At 46.2% G+C, this 20,911-nt stretch overlaps 2 protein-coding genes and 1 pseudogene across 8 annotated transcripts in view; 1 reads left to right on the top strand and 2 right to left on the bottom strand.

The window, feature by feature from the left end:
- Positions 1 to 20,911, bottom strand: part of faf (ubiquitin carboxyl-terminal hydrolase-like faf) — a 758,782-nt gene that overhangs the window by 652,344 nt on the left and 85,527 nt on the right. For all 7 annotated transcript variants that reach the window (XM_065437146.1, XM_065437151.1, XM_070532615.1 and 4 more), the window contains exon 3: positions 7,692 to 7,829. In XM_065437146.1, coding sequence (XP_065293218.1) covers positions 7,692 to 7,799 — 108 coding nt within the window. In that variant the 5' untranslated portion in view covers positions 7,800 to 7,829. The remainder of the gene's footprint in view (positions 1 to 7,691; positions 7,830 to 20,911) is intronic.
- On the top strand, positions 3,177 to 4,345 carry LOC139054840 (tigger transposable element-derived protein 4-like; annotated as a pseudogene).
- LOC135906019 (tigger transposable element-derived protein 6-like) lies at positions 20,063 to 20,698 on the bottom strand. Its single transcript, XM_065437164.1, has one exon. The coding sequence runs from the start codon at positions 20,696 to 20,698 to the stop codon at positions 20,063 to 20,065; it is 636 nt and encodes a 211-aa protein (XP_065293236.1).

Raw genomic sequence — 20,911 nt, 5'->3', positions numbered from 1 at the left:
ACATTCATAGTCAAATTAGCCCAAGTGAAATTTCGTTGCAATTGGCCTTTAACCTTTTGAAGGTCTTTGCCGTACAGGTACGTTTCGACCCTCCGTTTGAAATTTCGCGCCATAATGACGATGCGTGCTAATTGGGAGGTGATGCCACCTCTTAGGACTTACAAGAAGCGTTTGAAATTTGTGCTACCTTCTTGGAGATAAACAAATTTCTAGCTTCAGTGCGTCATGCAGACTGCGGCAACACCCCTTTTGCGGTTTCGGTTTCGCCACGTGATCGCAACGGAGGCGCGCAAAACGTCATTTTTCTCTTTGTCGGCACTCTCTTGCAGGGGCGGCGGAAGTTGATTTTTCATCTTGATTGGCGCTGCTCTTAGCCTGTTTATTACCACCATTTGCAAGGTATTCTCGCTCTCAGTGGCAACACGCTTTCTCAGTTTCGGTTATGCCGCGTGATTGCAAGAAAGGCGCACGAAACGTGATTTTTCTCTTTGTCGGCACACTCTGGCAGGGGCAGCGAAAGTTGATTTCTATCTTAATTGGCGCTGCCCTTAGCTTGTTTATCAACACCGCACATGAGGTATTCTCGCTCTCTGCGGCAACGCGCTTACCCGAGAGGGTGCCTCAGACCTCTGCCCAAGGTAGCCGCACGCAGAGATGTCATGTGTGCGCCAACACAACTCATCGCTCCAAGAGGAGAACAGACACACATTTTAGGTGTGCAGACTGCGATAAGGTGCTTTGCATAGAACCGCGTTTCAAGGAGTACCACGCTCTGAAATACCATTGAACGTTTTGCAGTTCTGAGTGATGCCGACGCCAAAATACTGTTCCTAATTTTTTTTACTATTTATTCCCGACTTCATACATTTTGTACATTCAAGATCCACAATAAAGTAATTTGATCACTTGGGAAAGCTTTTTTTTCAAAATAATTCGACCCTCAAAGGGTTAAGTCACTTTCATATAATCTTGTTATGCAGTGAAGCATATCAAGAATAGAAAGGATCGACTGTAATGGGACACAGTATGTGTTCCTTACTGTAATAACCGGACTATAGGTCGGACCGGAATATAGGTCGATCCCCCAACTAACGAATTCTAAAAATGAAAAAAATCTTTTTCAGTGGCAAAAGTACCGAAAGACACCCTTACCTTGAAACAAATGCGACTCATGCTTAATAGTGACAGTATTTATTTAAATACTGCTCGCATGTGCACCCTGCAAATTTTTAACAGTATCGTGCAACCATCGACCCGCGTGCTTGTCAGCACCTTATTAACGGCGCTGAGCGGCGAAACAAACGAGATACGCGCATGTGTACATTCTTTTTCTTGAAGGCGACGGTGAATTGCCATCGGCTTCCGCTCATTTTGAAACAAAACATGAAAAAGCAGCCTTTAACCAATATAACTTTGTGACAATGTAAACACAAATTGGTGGTGCCACAATGTCGCCACGTCGAGCTACTGCTGATGGCAATGGCGAAGGTGGCTCTTCATCCGCCCATTGTTGAAAGACTTCCGTAGTTTTTCAGGCAATGTCCGGTATATAAGACGAAGGTAGATTTTTTGCAATGGTTCTTTGAAAAAAAGTTCGACTTATATTCCGGTTTTTACGGTTATACACCATGCGCACGCATTGCCTCCAGTCAAAGTATCAGCGCCAAGACACCCCATAAGTGTACTGGCAGCCATTCAGAGCTGCTCCTGACGTTGTGGCAATTTGAGCCCTTTCACCCACCAGCACACCTGTGCTAGCTCAACCTTCTGCCGCTATGAGCCCTGTGGCACACCCCACCCCTACTAGTTAGCCCATCTGCACCGCACTTTTGCTGTTGTGTACTTGCGCGAAACCGTGATGTTTGCATGGGTAAGCATTCTGTATGACAACAAAAATGAGAAAGAATCTGTTGATTGAGCAAAATCAACAATTAAGCCGCACTGCTGCATGCTTTTATATAAATCAGGACAAGGTAAGACAGCTGGCACAAGCTTTATAATAAGTTCCCACTTTACATGCACGTGTGTGAAAAACAGATCAAGGCAAGCAGTATTCACAAAAGGTGAGGCTGTTCTAGTGTTATTTGGCATGCAGAAAATGTATCTACATGCATTATAGCATTATAAGTATGTGTTCTATGATTAACGAGACGACCCTTTAAGAAGAACTCGAAGGAACCATGAAAATTTGCTCGTCTCATCAGAAGTTCCTCTTATCAGAAGAATAATTGGCAACATGACCAGGTGCATCCAAATATCTTTCTTCAAATCGGTAACTGAAGTAGACTTACAACAGGGGAAAAAAATTACATAAAAGGCATACATTTAGCTCAACTTAACAGAAAACTGTATTCAAGTGGTAGCCTTGCTCGGTTTCCCCTATTCCACGGTTGATGTTTGTCGCTTCCGTGCAAACTGGTGAGAAACCACAAACAAGGTCATTTCACCTACTGACATTAAACATCATTTTGTACGTTCGTGTAGCTGCAGGAAGTTCACTAGGAAGTTCAAGCAGGAATCTGCCGCCTCTCAGGTAATCGGTGCAGGCTTCGAGCTAGCGAGAGTACGAAGGAGCGCGCGTCAAAGCAACGCCACCCAGAGGAAAGTCTAGGTGACGTTGAACAAGGTGGGGAAGGAGAAATGAAGCGAAACATTGTAGCATAGGGACGTAGGCGGAGGTGCATTAGGTTGGCCTCCTCTAGCACTTGCTACAGGTTATGTTTGCAATACAGACATATCGGCTTCCCCTCGTGATAGCCTCCTCGCACCACACCATATGCTGTGTATGCGAGTGAAAGCGTGTGACGGTGACCCGACGATGGCGGCTCAATCTCGTATGTGCAAAGGAGGAAAGGGCAGAAAAAGAAAATATTTGACCATGACACTGGACAAGAAGGCCGCCATCACCAGGCTTATCGAACAAGGACGGACCGAAGTCGACGTCGCAAATGAGTATTTTAATCTCTCCAAACAAACCTGGTCTGATTACATGAAAAACAAAGAAAAGATCTTGACTGCAGTCGACCAGTCAAACTGCAAATCTACAAAAAAATGACCAGAAAGGACATCTGAAGCTTGAGGAGGCCCTGCAGCTGTGGTTGAAAGGAGTCCTAGCAAAGAACTTCTCCATTTTGGGCAACATGCTCAAGCAGAAAGCCGAGATGCTCCCTTTAAAAATGGGCATTCAGCACTTCAAGTTCACCGATGGGTGGATCCGTGGGTTTCAGAAAAAGCACAGAGTCTCTTTCAAGAAAGCTTGCGGGGAGAGTGATACCATGGGTCAATCTACTGGGATGGATTACCGGATGAGCAAGTTGAAGGCTCTGCTACAAGAGTATACTCCTGCAGACATCTTTAATTTTATGACAAGACCGGCCTGTTCTTCAAAATGCTGCCGGACTGTTCATTTTCCTTTACTAATGAGGCCTGCGCTGGTGGCAAGCATAGTAAGGAGAGGGTAACTGTCATGGTCGGCACAAATGCAGTTGGCATTGAGAAGCTGCCCCTTCTAGTGATAGGAAAGGTGAAAAACCTGTGTTGCTTTATGAGTGCGAAGAACCTGCCTGTGTGGAACAGCAGCAATACAAAGGCCTGGATTACACAAAGCTTGTTGCCGATTACGTCCGCCGTCTTGGCCGGATGTTTGAGTGCCAGAAGAGGCAAGTGGTAATGGTCGCAGACAACTGCAGGGCGCACCACGCCGTAAACAACCTGCAAGCTATTCATCTTGAATTCTTGCCATCAAATACAACAAGTGTGCTCCAGCCGATGGACCAAGGCGTAATTAAAAGCCTCAAGGTGCACTACCGAGCCCGTTTACTTGGGTGCACACTCATGTGCTTTGACAAGAAGACGACGTACTTTGTTAACCTGTTCCCGGCACTCGGCATGCTAGCAGATGCGTAGAAGGCTGTTTTAAGCCTTTGACGACTGCAAATTGTTTTAGGCATGCTGGATTTTGCAACTCTAAAGAGCCTGTGACCGAAGAAGCAAATGGCACCGCTGAAGACATTGACACCGGCGAGCAGCTGATTGCCGACATGCGTAGCAATGGTATGGACCTTCCCACTGCTGTTACTTTTCACGAGTTTGCCGCGATCAACAGTATGCACGTGCTTACGGACGATAAGATTGTGTGCCAGGTGACTGCACTGCTGCAAAGAGACTCGGACTCCGACAATGACATCTCCGGCCGCCCACAACCATCAACGCAAGACGTTGTCAACGCTCTAATGTTGTCTAGTGTGTATGACGAGAACATGCCGCTTGCACAGATGCAGACGTCATCACAAAAAGCAGGAATTTAAAACAAGGGACTATCCGCGACTTTTTCAGTCCAGTTTAGCTGGAATAAAGTTCGGTTTTGTGATTCACGGATTTTTCGGACTTATTTAATTTGGACTAGTACTTTACGGTCCCCTTCAGGTCCAGAAAATCGGTCAGCTACTGTATTTATCCTTTTCTCGGGGACTGCATTTTACCCACACCACAAACTTTAAAGTTATCGCTCAGCACAAAATGCGCCTGCATGATTGGAACTTCTTACTGCAATAGATCGGTGGTTCAATCTGTCGTTTTTGTAACCGCAGCTTGTGTAACCTGATTGCATGCGCGATGCAAATTGTGTAGTACTTTCTGGAAGACAAGCAGGCACCAGCGGTTACTCTGGAAACTTCAATGACTCACATATAATAGCTCATTCACACCGGCGACTTGAGGTCGCACGACCATTTGCGACTCACGATCAAAAAGCAACGAAAGGCGACTGATGTTCCCACCGGTAAGCCCGGTTGAGCGCGACCCGCAAGTCGCAATCACGGAGATTATCGTTCTCAGCGAGAACTCTTGGAATCTACGCGGAATCTGACGCGACACGGGAGGAGGCCGGATGTAGACACATGAAATATCACTTCCAATGCGCTGCTGATTGGTTTATCAGTTTCGCAACCACGATCGCGCGACTGGCAAATCGCGCACAGAACGACTGGCCCAAAATGGTCACTTTTCGAGAAAAGTGATTGCGTGCGGCCATTTGCGACCAACTTGGTCGCGCGACCACTGTCAGTCGCCAGTGTGAATGAGCCCTAAAAGTCAATGCGTTTGACCAGCAGATCAGATTTTCAACGATCAGCGACTGTGTTCGCGGCTATCGTTGTGCTTTCAGTGTAACTTCCTTTTGTGGGTACAGGTTCGCCCAGTAAAAAGTTAGCCAAGCCATTGCCAGTTTTGCTGCTGTGCTTCTTGACTGTCCCTACCACTGTGCTCCAGTAGCCTTTGTAGAGTGGCTCATTACCAGTGGCACCCACCCAGTTACCCCAAGCTATGCGTCAAACCATAATAATAGGACCCAGCGTGCACTTGATTCCGCCATCTCCAAGGCACTGGGGACATGTCAAGCAAGAGCACCTTTCTCGGCTTGCACATTTTCCCTTGCACCTCACAGAGGTGCGATCTTATTGCACTCGGACTCTCTACAGAACCTAGGCTCCTGCTGACAGCACATGTCGCGCGCTGATGGAGGAAAGACTAGACTTTTTCAATGCGAGCCCAGCGACGGTTTCGGTTTTGCATGCTGTGCCGCACAATTGATCGGGTGCTATTTTAGATGCTCTCGTTAGCTCAAACTCTGCTTTATTTAATAAACTTCCAGTCCCTTTGGAGTTCGAATCAACAAGATGCTGCTGTATTTCTGCATCGCATGATTGTGCTGCATGTTTGTTAGTTGCTTTCTGTGCAATGTTCTTTCTGTACACACACACACTACCAGGGTACCACTGTTTGAAATGCCTGGCATTGCGAGTATGCTTATAGCAACCCAAAATTTAGACAACTTTACACAGTTGAAACAGTCGCCCGTGGAAAAGTCATTAGCTCTGTGCAACAGGCCGCCAAGGTGGTGGACAATAAGGTGGACCTTGCCGAACATGTTTGCAAGCCATAATATTATTTCATTTCCCCACATCGGAAGCAAACATGGAGCGAAGTATTTCTTTCAGTTCACAGGGTGTCTCACCAAGCTCACATTTCCAAATTCCCTTATTTTTCCAGGTTTTCCCTGAGCATTTTTGCGAAATTCCCTGAATGAGCCAGAACTTTGTTTTATGTCAAGACAGGCTGACACCATGTTGCCCGATGCTGTCACTCTCTAGTAAGCATGTTGAAACAAAAAAAAATGACAATCCACTTTGAATAGTAAGAAGTAATATCTATTTTATTTAAAAACAAAACAGAAGGAAGGTGTTAGTAAAATTCACAGCGAAAAAAATGGTAAACCCCATTCCACATTGAGTCGAACATTTTCAAATACAAATGAAAAGGAGATGCATGCATGAGTAAATATTTTAATTATGAGATATTTTTATCAACTGATAGCAAGTTCATCGGTATGAAGCCTGAACTTTGTCACAATTAAGATTCTCTCTCGCCAGCTGGGAAGTCAACCTCAACTGTCCTGACATACTCTCAGCCCGTACACAACATCTCAGTGTTGGGTTTCACTGCTTTAAAGAGTTCTGGTTTCGATGAGGGACACTTGCATCTCGGCATCAGCTAACACTGTTTTTTGAGCTCAAGCTCCTTCAAAGAGGCGGCGGCACTCTTCCTTTCCTTTTAATTCCTTAGTGTGCCGGTCCTTTCGGTTCTCATCCTCCTTCTGCCACCCTTTCACCCCATGAATCATTTGAAGCATCCTCTTGGTCAGTTGTGCAGTCAACATCCCATTTTTCGGACTCGCTAGGGGCCGCAAAAACATCCGAAAAATCTGGCTGTCCAAAAAAAAAATGAATGCATATGTTTAACTGCCCTTAAGGGCTAAAATTGCCACAAGCACGTCCGAAAAAAACTCTTAAAGCATGTCAGTACACTTATTAGACATATCGGTGCTCGCACTTTGACATGAGACGGGGGTGCACGAGTGTATAGTTAAGGAATACATACTGTGTCCCATGACAATTGCCCCTTCCCACCCTTGTTATGCTTCACCGCCTTGCATTACTGTACTGAGGCGAAACTAACTTTCGGTGACTGGCATTACGCAAAGCGCTGTGCTCTGCGAGCTTCAAAGCCAACCACGAGGATTACAAAGGCGGAGTCGGTGCCATTGCTGACAGCAGCAAATTCTCTCAATGAAAAACATGGCACCGCACAGCAAGAAGCTTAATAACGAACGTAGAAGCAGCTAGGCTTAACGTTGCCGCGGTAGGGCTATGGCTGCCAGCGGATTGCGTGCGAGAGTGCCGGTTCGAGCCGCGTGATAATCAACATGGTGTCGGTGGTGGCTTTGATTAATGCCATTTCAGACCTGCAGTCAGGGCAATATACATTGGCTATATGGAGTACGTGGTCGTGCCGCAAAGTCGTGCGAATTATCGGGCTTGTCCGAAAAATCGGGCGTCTGGAAAATCGGTCGTTAACTACTCTGGCAATATATTGTGCCGATGACACCTCGTCAATGACGATTCTTTGCGACTCCTCTGTAACTGGAGCCAGCATTACTACGACTTTCGTTCCCTTTCACTAAAGTTACAGGTAATTTTCCCTGATAGAAGCACAAATTCCCCGAGCTTTCCCTGAGTATTTCCAGACTATTCAAATTCCCTGAGAATTCCCGGTTTTCCCGGTTTTCCCGGTCGGTAGACACCCTCTTCAACACCTAGACACGAGCCCCACCAATAATGCGGCCCTAAACTCACCTCATGGTTGCTGCTGCTGCTGCTGCTGGCAGGGGGTGGCTCCTGGTCAACTCCACCACTGCTCTGCTGCTGCTGCTGCTGCTGCTGGGGGTTCCCTCGGGCAGTCATGGCTAGGGGGGGTCCATCCGGCTACAGCCTCTGCAGGGGGCCAATGCAACTCTAAATGATCCTGCCTCTTCATTACATCAATCGCATTTCACCAGTTGACATGATGCATATTCAGCTGCACTGCATCCATATGCACAGTAGTTGCTTCATTTGTACAATATATAAACTAACACTTTGACCAAGTACTGAAAAATGTAGAGGAAACTGCATTGCAGTGTTCCTGTGGACACATCCTACAGCTTCTCCAAATGAAGCAGCCAACTATGTTGCAGTTTGTCTTGCAACCGTAGACGCACTGCAAGGCTCTCAGCTAAAACATGCACACTGACTGTGGTGCCGCCCTGTTTGAACACTACCAAGCTGTCTTGCAAGCTAGCTGCAGCATAAGTCAGCCGAGCAAAGGCAGTGTAAAACAGAGGTCTTGGGTATTGCTGTACCATCAAATCACTCGCAGATGCTTGCATCCTCACGAGCACTCGTGTTCCTCCCAGCATGCACAAGCATTACCTAGTGTTGGGCAGATTAGACATGGCACATAATAATAGCTATAGTAACAGCGTTTATTCAGCAAAAAATATGCTACGAGCAAGGACCAGGCAAAAAAGCTGTGCATACACTTCGAGGGGGCCTTGCCCTCCTCGTAAGCATATCAGGCAACAACAGCAGTTGTTTAAAGACGAGACAAACGAAAATGCTGACATGTCCCTGTCTTCAGGGACCTGTCAAGGCACAATAATAATAATAATATTTGGGGTTTTACGTGCCAAAACCACTTTCTGATTATGAGGCACGCCGTAGTGGAGGACTCCGGAAATTTTGACCACCTGGGGTTCTTTAACGTGCACCTAAATCTAAGCACACGGGTGTTTTTCGCATTTCGCCCCCATCGAAATGCGGCCGCCGTGGCCTGTCAAGGCACAACGGGCCTAGTCTCTCGTCAGCAGACACTTTGTGCAATTTTCTCAAAAGCTATGCTAAGAATTGCTGCATCACAAAAATTATGCTAAGGTGACAAATATTTGCTCCTACAATGATCTAATAAGGACTGGAAGCAACAGCGTTGGCATCGTGCTTCGATTTCAGCGGGAGCCTGCTTATGATTATGGGTGTGTCCCAACATCAGGATTTGCTCCAGGCCAATAATGGCGGTCCCACGTTCTGTGGAGCGTATGCTCCCCAATAAAGAGTAACAAACCTCCTCTGGTTTCTTTAACTTTTATCTCTCTCTCTTTCTCTGACAATGCACAAATGTAAAAGAATACAAACTCTTCAATACATGCTTATGCATCTGTATGTCATGGGGGCAGCCCATTTGTGAAATTAATTTTCCTATTTGTTACATAAGGCGTCGCTGCCTACCGCAGCGCCATTAGAAGGCGCGTGCTTGGAGCCACCTGAAAAGAAGAAAAAGAAGATGGAATAAACGGAGAGAGACTGAGTAATGTCTCCATTGATATCGTTGTGATGTTATTGGGGCCGGATCACTCCAGAAAAAGGGAGAAGCAGCACGCGAAAGCAAAAACACACATCAGACTTGTATTGACGTACACGACACAGATAACGGCACACACAAGTGACAATGTCCCAAAATGCCTCATAGGCGACATGCACTCTATCTATGGCTCGGTGGGTTATGATTGGCCTACAGTTCCGGCGGAAGCGTATGTCACCGTGTCTGAGACCTCGTTGAACCGATGCTGGCCAGCGGGGTTGAACAACAGTGTCGGCCGGCGGGTCGGACAGCCGTGACCAGCGAGGTCGGACAACAGGGTCGGCCGGCGGGTTGGACAGCCGTGTAGAACGGCCGGATCGGACAGCTGGGTCGGACGGCCGGGACGGTCGGCTGGGTCGGACAGCCGGGTTGGACGGCCGGGTCGGACCGCCTCGCGGGGCTCAGGTAACCGGCCGCAGTCTCCGGGTCGCGTCCACAGCTGGCGGGGTAGCCCCGTGGCCGCTCACCCGAACGCTCGAGCGCCCCGGTTCCGGACCGCTAGCCCTCCTGGACCAGTGCCCAGCGGAAGAGCGGGGCGAGGTAACCTCCCAGCGGGCGATAGCGTTGCTTCAGGTGTGGCGTATTGGCGCGGCCGGCGATAGCTCCTATGGGCCAGACGCCCAGCGAGGAAGCTGCTTTCCGTCGACCGCCGAACCTCGCGCACTGCTCACGCCACGGGCCACGGGCCACACTCTCGCGCCACGCTTTTTGAGGCGCCACTGCCGACGCTCCCAAGCCGGCGTCGATGATGATGATGATGACTCTCTTGCGGGTATTTGCCAAGATTCACTGTCCTCTTCGCCCCCGCACGGCGCACTGTCTTCGTATGTTTATGTTTCCACTCCCGCGTACCATATATTATGACAATCGTACTGAGTAATATGCACGATATAACATAAGTGGCGATGAAGATTTAACAACCCGTGTGCCACCGACTTGTCCTTCATCTGTGCCTTCGATTGCTGCATATCATCCTCGACGATGAGTATTTCGAGGCTACAACCGCCACCCCCGTTCCTTTCGTCACCTGGACAATCGGTCATCCCATGGGAGCAATGGATCCAAGAGCTCAAAACCTACATGGTGGCGTCGGGTGCCTCCAACCTACCTGCCATGTGTCAGAAGGCTATTCTGCTGAACTGCTTGGGCTTCAAGCGCTCAGAAACTACATGGTGGCGTTAGGCGCCTCCTACCTACCTGCCATGTGTTGGAAGGCTATTCTGCTCAACTTGGCACAGCGGAGGCACAGCGGAGGCAGCACGGACAATCGACATAATCGCTGCACCTGCTATCTTTGCAGCTACCTTGGAATCTTCCCTGGCGAAGCGACTGTATCGTCAAGCGGCGGCTGCTACTGTTGCTGCAGGAAAGGAACGCCGGTGACAGCGCAAGCAAGTTACCGGCATCACATCCGCCAGGGGAAGCAAGCTTAAAAGCCGGTGGTGCTCCAGGACTACGTCACTTGGCACAGCGGAGGCAGCACGGACAATCGACATAATCGCTGCACCTGCTATCTTTGCAGCTACCTTGGAATCTTCCCTGGCGAAGCGACTGTATCGTCAAGCGGCGGCTGCTACTGTTGCTGCAGGAAAGGAACGCCGGTGACAGCGCAAGCAAGTTACCGGCATCACATCCGCCAGGGGAAGCAAGCTTAAAAGCCGGTGGTGCTCCAGGACTACGTCACTTGGCACAGCGGAGGCAGCACGGACAATCGACATAATCGCTGCACCTGCTATCTTTGCAGGTTGGCATTTTTCGTACAGTATTTCTTTCAACGCAAAATATTTCTGTTACGCTGCCTTGACTGCTGCCAAGTTCCTAGCATTTTTTATTTTCTCTTAACCATTTACCTGTGTTGTACCATGGCTGATGCTGCTCGGTTCCAGGAGGAGCTAAGAAAGGAAATGAATGACTTTAAGGCAAGGTTGGAGCGTGAATTACGCAAAGAAATCCGCGAACTTAAGTCAAGTTTCGAATTCTTCAACTTGGAATTTGAGAAAGTAAAGAAGGAACGTGACGAGCTTGTGCAAGAAAACAGATCTCTCAAAAAAACTAATGAAAAGCTTGTTTTGGACTGCGAGGCCCTTGAGGGGCGGGCGTTTCAGCTTGAGCAACGCATGACTGCCTCCGAGCAGTACTCCAGAAAATGTAACCTCGAGGTGAAGGGTTTGCCTTTCACTCAGGGTGAAAGCATTCCTGACACCCTGAGTCAGATTGGTAGACTTGTTGGTGAGCCCATTTCGGAGTCAGATATTGACGTCTGCCACCGTGTTCAAGCGAAAAACTCGAATGTTGCTCCTAACATTGTTGTCCAGTTTAAATGTCGATCTAAGCGTGACACTGTGCTCGAGAAGGCAAGAAAGCTGAAACTTTCGACGCGTGACTTTGGCCATAAGTCTAGCGAACCTGTGTTCATAAACGAGCACCTTTGCCCTGCTATGAAACAGTTGCTCGGAATGGCAATCGCGCAAAAAAAGGCGAAAAACTGGCGCTTTGCTTGGACACGTGGTGGCAAGGTCTATGCGCGAAAAGAGGAAAAATCTCCTGTCTTGCACATCCGTAGTGCGCATGACGTAGAAAAGATTGCGTAAACTGCTTCGGTTTTCGCGAGCCTAAGCAGTCTATCTTGAATGATGAACAAGTCACCGCGAGATGTCAACAACATAATTCAAATCAACTCAGATGTATGCTTTTCTTGCCTGCACCTTAACATTCGTTCAGCTAGAAACAAAGAAGATGAGTTATCAGTATTTCTAGATGAATTTAGTTTCCAGTTCGACGCTATCATGTTGACTGAAACATGGTATACATGTGGCGAAGAAATTTACAAGCCGGACGGATATCAGAGCTTCTTTGTAAATCGATCCCGTAGGATGGGGGGTGGGCTTGCTATCTTGGTTAAAAATAAGTTCGACTGTGAAGTTCTTTCGGAATTTTCATTTATATGCAACGAAGTTGAATGTTTAACTTTGTTATCACAAAATTATATTTATTCCGTAGCGTACCGACCCCCTAATGCTGACATAAGTACCTTTATTGAATTTCTAGACCGCCTCTTCAGCTACGTAAGCGACAACAAGTTCAATTTAATTCTTGGGGGCGATTTTAACATTGATCTCCTGAAACGATCTCCTGCGCAGGAAGCTCTTTTACTAACTGTAGAATCGAGTGGTAATTGCATACTGACTCAGACGGCTACACGCGTTACGATGCAGACAGCCACACTTATCGATGTATTTATCTCGAACCTAAATACTAGTAGCTTACTCTCAGGTGTATTACACAGTTCTATTAGCGACCATTATCCCATTTATGTGCTCCTGAAATGTGCCGCAAATAAACAACACAACCTATCAGCGCAGAATACTGTGCAAAATATTACTCCGTACACCCTCGCGTCCTTTTTTTCTATTCTTTCAAATCAAAACTGGGATGATGTCTTTTCTTCTGAGTCTGTAGATGCGGCGTATGAGGCATTCATCACCTGTTTTAAACGCCTATACCATGATCATTTCCCTGAGAAAACTGTAAAAAAGTCCACTAGAAGTCGTAAGCCATGGATAAATCGAGATTGCCTTAGAATGATTAAAAAGAAAGACCAGTTATACAAGAAATTTATGAGGACCAAGTCTCTTGCTGATCTAGACAAGTTTAAACAATACCGCAATAAAGTAACGTCTTTTCTCAGAAACGAAAAAAGAAACTTTCTGTACAATGAGTTTGACAAGGAGTTCTGTGATGGTAGCGCACAAGTTTGGAAAAAAGTTAATAAATTATTAAACCGAGCACAGTCTGCGTCAGCAGTTACAGAGCTTTGGTTTGAAGGTGAACGTATTGAGGGTGTTGCACTTGCAGATAAATTTAATACATTTTACAAAGATATTGTAAATACCGGTCTGAGTTCAGATTTCGCTTGCAACACTATACGACGGAATAGCAATAGTATATTTTTGGAACCTACGGATGACACTGAAGTGTGCAGTACTTTTACTTCTTTTAAGAACAACAGGTCTTGTGATATAGATGGCATTCAAATCTCACCTGTAAAATTTGTCCTCACTCTAATAGCACCAGTGTTAACTTATATTTATAACCTTGCCTTATCAAGCGGGTCCTTTCCAAAGCAGATGCAGAAATCTAAGGTAACAGTATTATATAAAAGCGGTGATAAAAATAGCATGTCAAGTTACCGACCGATTTCCATTTTACCGCTTTTTTCGAAAGGGTTGGAGAAAATCATTGAAAAACGGTTAATGAAATTTTGCAATAGGTTTAAATTGTTATCAACAGCACAACATGGCTTTTTACGAGGTAAATCTACCGAATCAGCTTTATTGTCTCAAAAAGAAATTATTCTTAATGCTTTTGAAAATAAAGAATTGTGCATCGGTATCTTCATAGATTTCTCAAAGGCTTTCGATCGCCTTAATCATAATACCTTACTTAAAAAATTAGACCTTTATGGCATACGTGGCACTCCACTTGAACTACTGAAATCGTACTTGTGTCATCGTGTACAATGCGTTAAAATAGGGCCACATATATCTTCATTTCAAACTATTACTGCTGGTGTCCCACAGGGTAGTATTTTAGGACCTCTACTTTTTATTTTATATATAAATGACCTTGTTTTGACAATTAGCCAGCCGAAATTTGTAATTTATGCTGACGATGCAAGTTTATTTTTCACAGGTAGTTCCATACAATCTCTGATTTCTGTTACTAACAATGCTCTTGATAAACTTAAGGAATGGTCTGAAGCAAACTCTTTACTCATAAACACGAAAAAAACTAAAGCGGTTCTATTCAGTACAAGACAGTTTCCCACTCAACCTGATATACATATATACATAGGCGATTCACGTGTCCAGTTCGTAGACACTGTCAAGATTTTAGGGGTAATTTTTAGCAAGACCATGAGCTGGGACGCTGAAGTTCAGTTCATTATGAGTAAACTGGCAACGTGCACCGGAATTCTCGCAAAATTTCGGCATTTTCTGCCCGAACGCATAAAATTAATTATTTACAATGCGCTGTTTGTATCCCACCTAAATTATTGTTTTTTGGTTTGGGGTACTACCACTAAAACAAATATTAATAAAATATGTATGCTTCAAAAGAAAGCTGTACGCTACATTGCAAACGTAGACTACCTTGCTCACACTCGGGAACTGTTTGCTCGTTACCAAATTTTGCCGATTAATACCGTGTACGAATATTACTTAGCATTAAAATATAAGCGTTGTATCCAAAATAATCAGCTTAGTTTTCTTGAATTACCCTGTCTCAGTCAAAATCTTTCAGAATACTCCTTTCGCAAAAAAGAAATTTGGCACATTCCCTTCTCCCGTACAATGTACGGGCAACAGATGCTCCGACATAGCCTGCCCACTGTTTTGAATAAATTATTGTCAAGGGGTATAATTCCTGAAACATGTTCACTTGTTGACATGAGAAGTGCATTAATTCACTAATATCTTCTTTTTCGAAAGCCGCGTTCATGTATTTTTCTTTTTTTCGTATCTTGCTGCGATGTATCCTGTGTAATTTTTATCTTGCTGCTATGCATTTCTGTGTTTTTTGTTTTTTACTATTATGCTGTGTTTTTTCTGTTGATGCTTTGTTCAAACTCACGCATATACGAGATATTTTTGCCCTTGTTGAATAGCCAGAGTGTTACTATGACTTTTATACTTTGCGTTTTCGCTGTGTGCCTTGTACAGGGGGGCGCGGGCGTCCCTCAAGTGATTGAGTTCACTTTTTGCCCGGGCCTACCCGCATCGTTGATTTTTTGGCGATGTAAATAAACTTCAACTTCAAACTTCAAACTGCTTCGGCTTGGAAGGACAACGTATTTTTCAGACTCTCACGTCGGAGGGCGACCCACTCTTTTTGGCTTCGAGCGCCACCAAAGGGACGTTGACGACTCCCATCCCTGATGAGTTCGACTGCGCTAATGTGACGCTTGAATGTCTCTGCAAGAGCTCTGTCAATGTCATCGCAGCACACCCCCGTTTCCGTCGACGTGCACAAGCCCCAGGCGAGACTGTGGTTGATTATGTCACTGCACTACGAGGTCTCATAAGAGCGTGCAATTTTGGTAACTTGGCGGACGACATGATACACAATAAGCTTATAGAAAAATAGCGAATACTTGCAGGAACGTCTTTATGCTTTCTCGGGCCCTTACCATTACGAGACAGCATGATCAGGCGCCTAGAGAGAAGCAAGAGAACTTGCACGACATGAAGCACAAGTACATCACGTTAAAACACAAACACTTCAAATATGAGAGAAAAGCACTGTGGCTAGTGCACATGCTATAAGACGCCAACTGAAAATTGTCAAGCTTTGAAAGAGCAAGAATGTTATTGTTGTGGTTCTTTGGACCATCTGTCGAATAGCCCTCACTGCAAAGCTAAGACACAGAAGTGTCGCAGATGTGAAAAGACTGGCCATCTGGAAAAGGTGTGCATGTCTTTCCGAAAGTCTGAAAGAAGTTCATCATGTCATGGAAGATGACACAAATACAGCTGACACGGACGATTACATAAGTGTGTGTCACATCTGGAGCTGTACGAAGGGAATTTATGCAGTGTTGGAAATTGAAGGAATGTCCGTGTCATTCCTGACTGACACTGGATCATCGGTTTCAATCCTAGCCGAAGAACATTACTGACGTCATTTCGCTACTGTATTTCCTCTGACATCAACATCTGACCAGCTCCTCAATTATTCTAAGTCAGCAATTCCTATAAAAGGATGTTTCATTGCTACAGTTTCATTTCATGGTCAATGCACTTCTGTCCTTCTGTACATTGTGTCAGGAGGAACAACCATTCTTGGTTTAGATAGTATCGCGTCTCTGGATATGAAGATTCAAGGGTTGCCACTCAGGTGTCTGCTAATGACGCAAGAAACTCCTGTGCTACCTCCTGAATTACGTTCCGAGATTGAGCACTTGTTTGAAAAGCAGCTAGGAACTGTGAAAAGTTTCACTCACAAGGTCAGAGTTCACGCATCTGTTCAACCAGTGGCCAGCAAACTGAGGCCACTACCCCTTGTCATTCGTGAGCAAGTCTCGGCAGAAGTACAAAAATTAAAAGCTCAGGACATCATTGAGCACATCGATTCTTCAGAGTGGGTCTCACCAATCGTCGTAGGCAGAAAAAAGAATGGCTCGATTCGCATGTGCGCAGACCTACGAGAGCCAAACAAAGCTACAGTAGTGGACAGTTTTCCCCTGCCACAAACTGAGGAACTTCTGAACAGCTTGGCTGGTGCACAGCGATTCTCCAAGCTAGATTTAGCTTCTGCATACCACTAGTTACCACGAAGTCCAGAGAGTCATGATCTTACGTTTAAAACACACGACGGACTATTTCGCTTTAAGAGAGTTTGCTTCGGACTGGCATCAGCACCGTCTGCGTTTCAGAAGATGATGCGTATGATCCTCAAAGGATGCAAATGCATCTCATTTTACATTGACGACAAAATCGTGTATTGTCAGAGTTGTCGGACGATCCCACCGCTGTCAACCAGATGTAGGAGTCGTCGGACGATCTCGCCGCTGCCACCATTTGAAGGAGTTGAAGGTCGTAGAGAGGAACTCGGTGAACAGGATTTATTTACATTATTTACATCTTAGACAAGACATACATCGACAGTCTAGCGTGCCTCCCAAATGGAGCACGCAAGACGACGCATACAGCAAACAGCTTACGAGCTCACAGCTCACGAGTACGTTTCTAGTACGACAACAAGCACTCAGCTCACTAGTACATCTCGAGCACGACAACGAGCACCCACTAGCAGCCGACAATCGCTGCTTATAAGCACTTGGTTCCCCCTTGATTCCAAGCGGACGGAAACGTTTGTCCAGTCATCGTTCGACGTCACCGTAAACCAGCCCTTTTAGAGGAGGGTGAGGGCTGTTGGAGGAGGATGAGGACTCACATACACGTGCCGCACATACACACAGGAGTAATGGTCCGGAGCCGACGTCAGAGGGGCTTCGTAGAACTCTGAGCCGTTCCGGGTAGCACATGGTCTTGCATCTTGGTCGGAACGAGGGAAGGAGCCCCTGTCGACGTTCCCACGGCAACTCCCCCACTCACAGCAGAACAGGGCGGCGTTGTCGTGTTGCGCACAAAGCTTGCTTTGTCGAACTCCTTCACTCGCAACGCCGACGAGGCTAGAGCGTAACGGTGGCGGTTTCAGCACAAAGCCTGCTTGAAATATCAATGAACTTCGCTCACTGCTGGGACTCACAGGTTTCTACTCCAAGTTCATCTCGCATTTTTCAGATGTTGAGGAGCCAATGAGTGCTTTGCTTCGAGGAAACGCGCCATTCACTTGGACTGCTGCAGCCCAAAGCAACTTGGAGCAGCTGAAAACATTTGATAACATCATGCAAAATTCTTAACTTTTTTGATCCTCAGTTACCTTTGTATGTTACAACTGATGCCTCAGGATATGGATTAGATGCTGTACTGCAGCACGATAAGGGAACATCGCAGCAAACTGTCGCGTTGGCCTCACATACTCTGCAACCGCATGAACGGAAGTACTCCGTCTGTGAACGTGAGGCCCTTGCCTGTGTCTGGGCCTGCGAGCACTGGTACCTTAACCTGTGGGGCCGACTTTTCATCTTGCAGACAGACCACGCTGCTTTGGTTACGCTCCTTTCAATGAAAGGCACAGGTCACCGTCCGTTAAGGATTGCGCGCTGGTCATCACGGTTGCTGTGCTACAACTACATCATGGAATACAGGAAGGGTAGCGAAAACAGTGTGGCTGACACACTCTCCCACCTGCCCATACGGAGTTTCACCTGCGATGCACCCAAAGAAGAATTTATATGTCTCCTGTGCCCAGTAGTTACTACCCAATAGCTTCAAAAAGCAAGTGCCGCTGATCAGGCTATCTCTCAAGTTAAGCAGTTTACCACTACTTCTTGACAAGACAAGAAATCCTTGTCAAGAGAGATGCTACCTTACTTTCACATGCGATCTGAACTCTCTATTGTTAGAGACATTCTGTGCCGGGGTGACAGGATTGTTGCGCCTATTGACTTGCCGTCTTTAGATCTGGCTCATGAGACACACCCAGGAATTAGTCGTACCGAAGCTCGTCTTAGAAAGTCGTATTGGTGGCCGTGCGTGAATAATCACATTGAAGAACTTGTGCACACATGTGTAACCTGCCAGTCATGTGACAAATCAGCATGTACATCTGCAGTTCCAATGCAACCTGCCACTCTTCCCAAGAAAGCCTGGGAAAAAGTTGCTATCAACATTGCGGGACCTTTCACGCAACCTTCAGCTGACTATCAATTTGCCATTACATTTATTGACTATTACAGCAAGTGGCCAGACGTGGCTTTCGTAGGGGATGCGACCAAGTCTATAGTGAGAAAGTTCTTACTTTAACTTTTCGCAAGAGAAGGATATCCACGTGGTATATCATATCTGATCATTGACCACAATTTTCTTCCGTGAATTTTGAAGATTTTCTCACAGAGCGCGGAATCACGCATTACAACTCTTCCGTGTATGACCCGTAAGTTGATGGTTTGGTTGAAAAATTGAACAGGGTGTTAGTCATATACTCAATCAGCCCTGTTAGAATGTCGTGATATAAGAACAGCAATGTTTGACTACCTGCAAACATATCGCTGTAGGCCTCAAGTGACTACTGGTGTTGCACCCGCTGTTCTTCTTTATGGATGCCAACCTCGAACCAGACTTGACATTGTGGGATTGCCTGACAAATGTTTCAGCACGGACCCTTCGAAGGCACCATAGCAGTTGCGAGAGCGCATCAACACCAAGCCAATGAAGTCGAAGAGCTACACCTATGAAAAACGCAGTGCCAAGGAACCGAACTTCGTCATTGGTGACTACGTGCAGGTTAAATTACCTGCAGTTCATGGGAAGCTATCTTCACAGTTTTCTGCGCCCAAGAAAATTATTGGAAAGCGCGGACCCACCTCTTACCTCTTGGAAGATGGAAGTGTGTGGAATGCTTCCAAATTAGCGGCCGTTCACCAAAAGCTATCAGCAGAATGAAATTTGGTACCACTGCTGTCATGAACTGGTCACCGGCATCCAATTTATTCAGCTATTGCGGCTGTATAACATCCGTCACAACCTGACACATCAAGCGCAGATAATGCACTCCCAAACCCTGAACCACCTGCTGCAAGGCGCACGCAACAACCTTCATTTATTTGCCAGGATGCGAAGCGCGCGTGAGAAGAAGCGCCCGCCACAAGAAGACACTGAAGAAGCTGTAGGACTACATTAGAAAATAATCAACCGTTTTTTTTTTTTTTTAAGAAGTATATGGTATAAGGCGTCGCTGCCTACCACAGCGCCATTAGGAGGCACGCACTTGGAGCCGCATGAAAAGAAGAAAAAGAGAATGGAATAAACGGAGAGAGACTGAGTAATGTCTCCATTGATATCGTGCTGAGTAATATGCACGATATAACATTATTTTACAACTAATTTTGATGAAATTATGCATACTTGTTTAGTTCTCCATGGTGATTTTAAATACAGTCGATCGCGAATAAATCGAACTCGAAGGGGATTGCAAAATAGTTTGATATATTGATAATTCAAAATATAAAATATGCATGTCAAAAGTTTCTCTAACTCAACACATCTCAAGGCCGTTTCCCGATGTCGTGACTAACGGGAACTTGCCGATCAGTGCCTCCAAGGCGCGTAAAAAAATAAAAACGCAGCGCGATGACCAGAGCACTTTATTTCGGAAGAAAAAAATCTGTGACCTTTGCTTGCTTTTTCTTCTGCACCATCAAGTTCCTTAAGCTGTCCTCAAGCTTGTCGACAGTGTCCAAATGACAAAGGCCAGCTCCTTCCATTGTGCCCCAACATCGGCGAATGACGCTGAAAGCTGATGCAAGTTCAGCTACAGTGCATGGTGGTTGGTCCTCTTTGTTGGAACCTTCACCGCTGCTCGAGTCTGCGTCCTCATCACCCATGATGTCAGCCACAAGCTCCACATCAGCACGATCCGCTACAGCTTGCACGCCGTCGTCAGCGCTGACGAAATCGCGTGCTGTAACGCCGCCTGGGATGGGGCCTGGGAATGCCGAGAGCTCGCGAAATTTGCTGTCCAGGCATCCAGCGTCGTCTTCATTGTCAAGACATCCGTCGTCCGCAGCTACCACAAAGCCTGCTTTGCGGATGCAGTTCACAATTGTGCTTTTCTTCACATCGTTCCAAGCACCAGCCAGCATTTGAATGGCTCCGTGGAGGTCCACCTTGAGTTCGATTCCTAATTGAAGGTTGATTAGGAGCCTCTGCACCAGTCGTCGTCTGTACCCTACCTTAAACGCTTTCACAATGCCTTGGTCAAGAGGCTGAAGTTTTGCCATTGTGTTTGGCGGCAGAAACTTGAGAGTGATCTGCTTTAATAGGCAGATGACATGATGGGCCGAACATTGTCAAGAAGAAGACAAACTTTGCGGCCATACTTCTCTAGTTCGGCATACCACGCCTGTAACCACTCAACAAAAAAATTGTGTGTCATCCAAGCTTTCTTATGGGACGCGTAACGAACCGGGAGGCCTTTCGTGTTCTTAAAGCAG

Source organism: Dermacentor albipictus, chromosome 1, assembly GCF_038994185.2.
Source record: "Dermacentor albipictus isolate Rhodes 1998 colony chromosome 1, USDA_Dalb.pri_finalv2, whole genome shotgun sequence".
In the NCBI taxonomy this organism is placed as follows: Eukaryota; Metazoa; Arthropoda; class Arachnida; order Ixodida; family Ixodidae; genus Dermacentor; species Dermacentor albipictus.
The sequence above is the reverse complement of the archived record's forward strand: the minus strand, read 5'-3'. Positions and strand labels throughout refer to the sequence as shown.

Excerpts from the sequence above, each read along its gene's own strand:
- LOC135906019 (XM_065437164.1), bottom strand. The coding sequence starts at position 20,698 with ATGGCAAAACTTCAGCCTCTTGACCAAGGCATTGTGAAAGCGTTTAAG.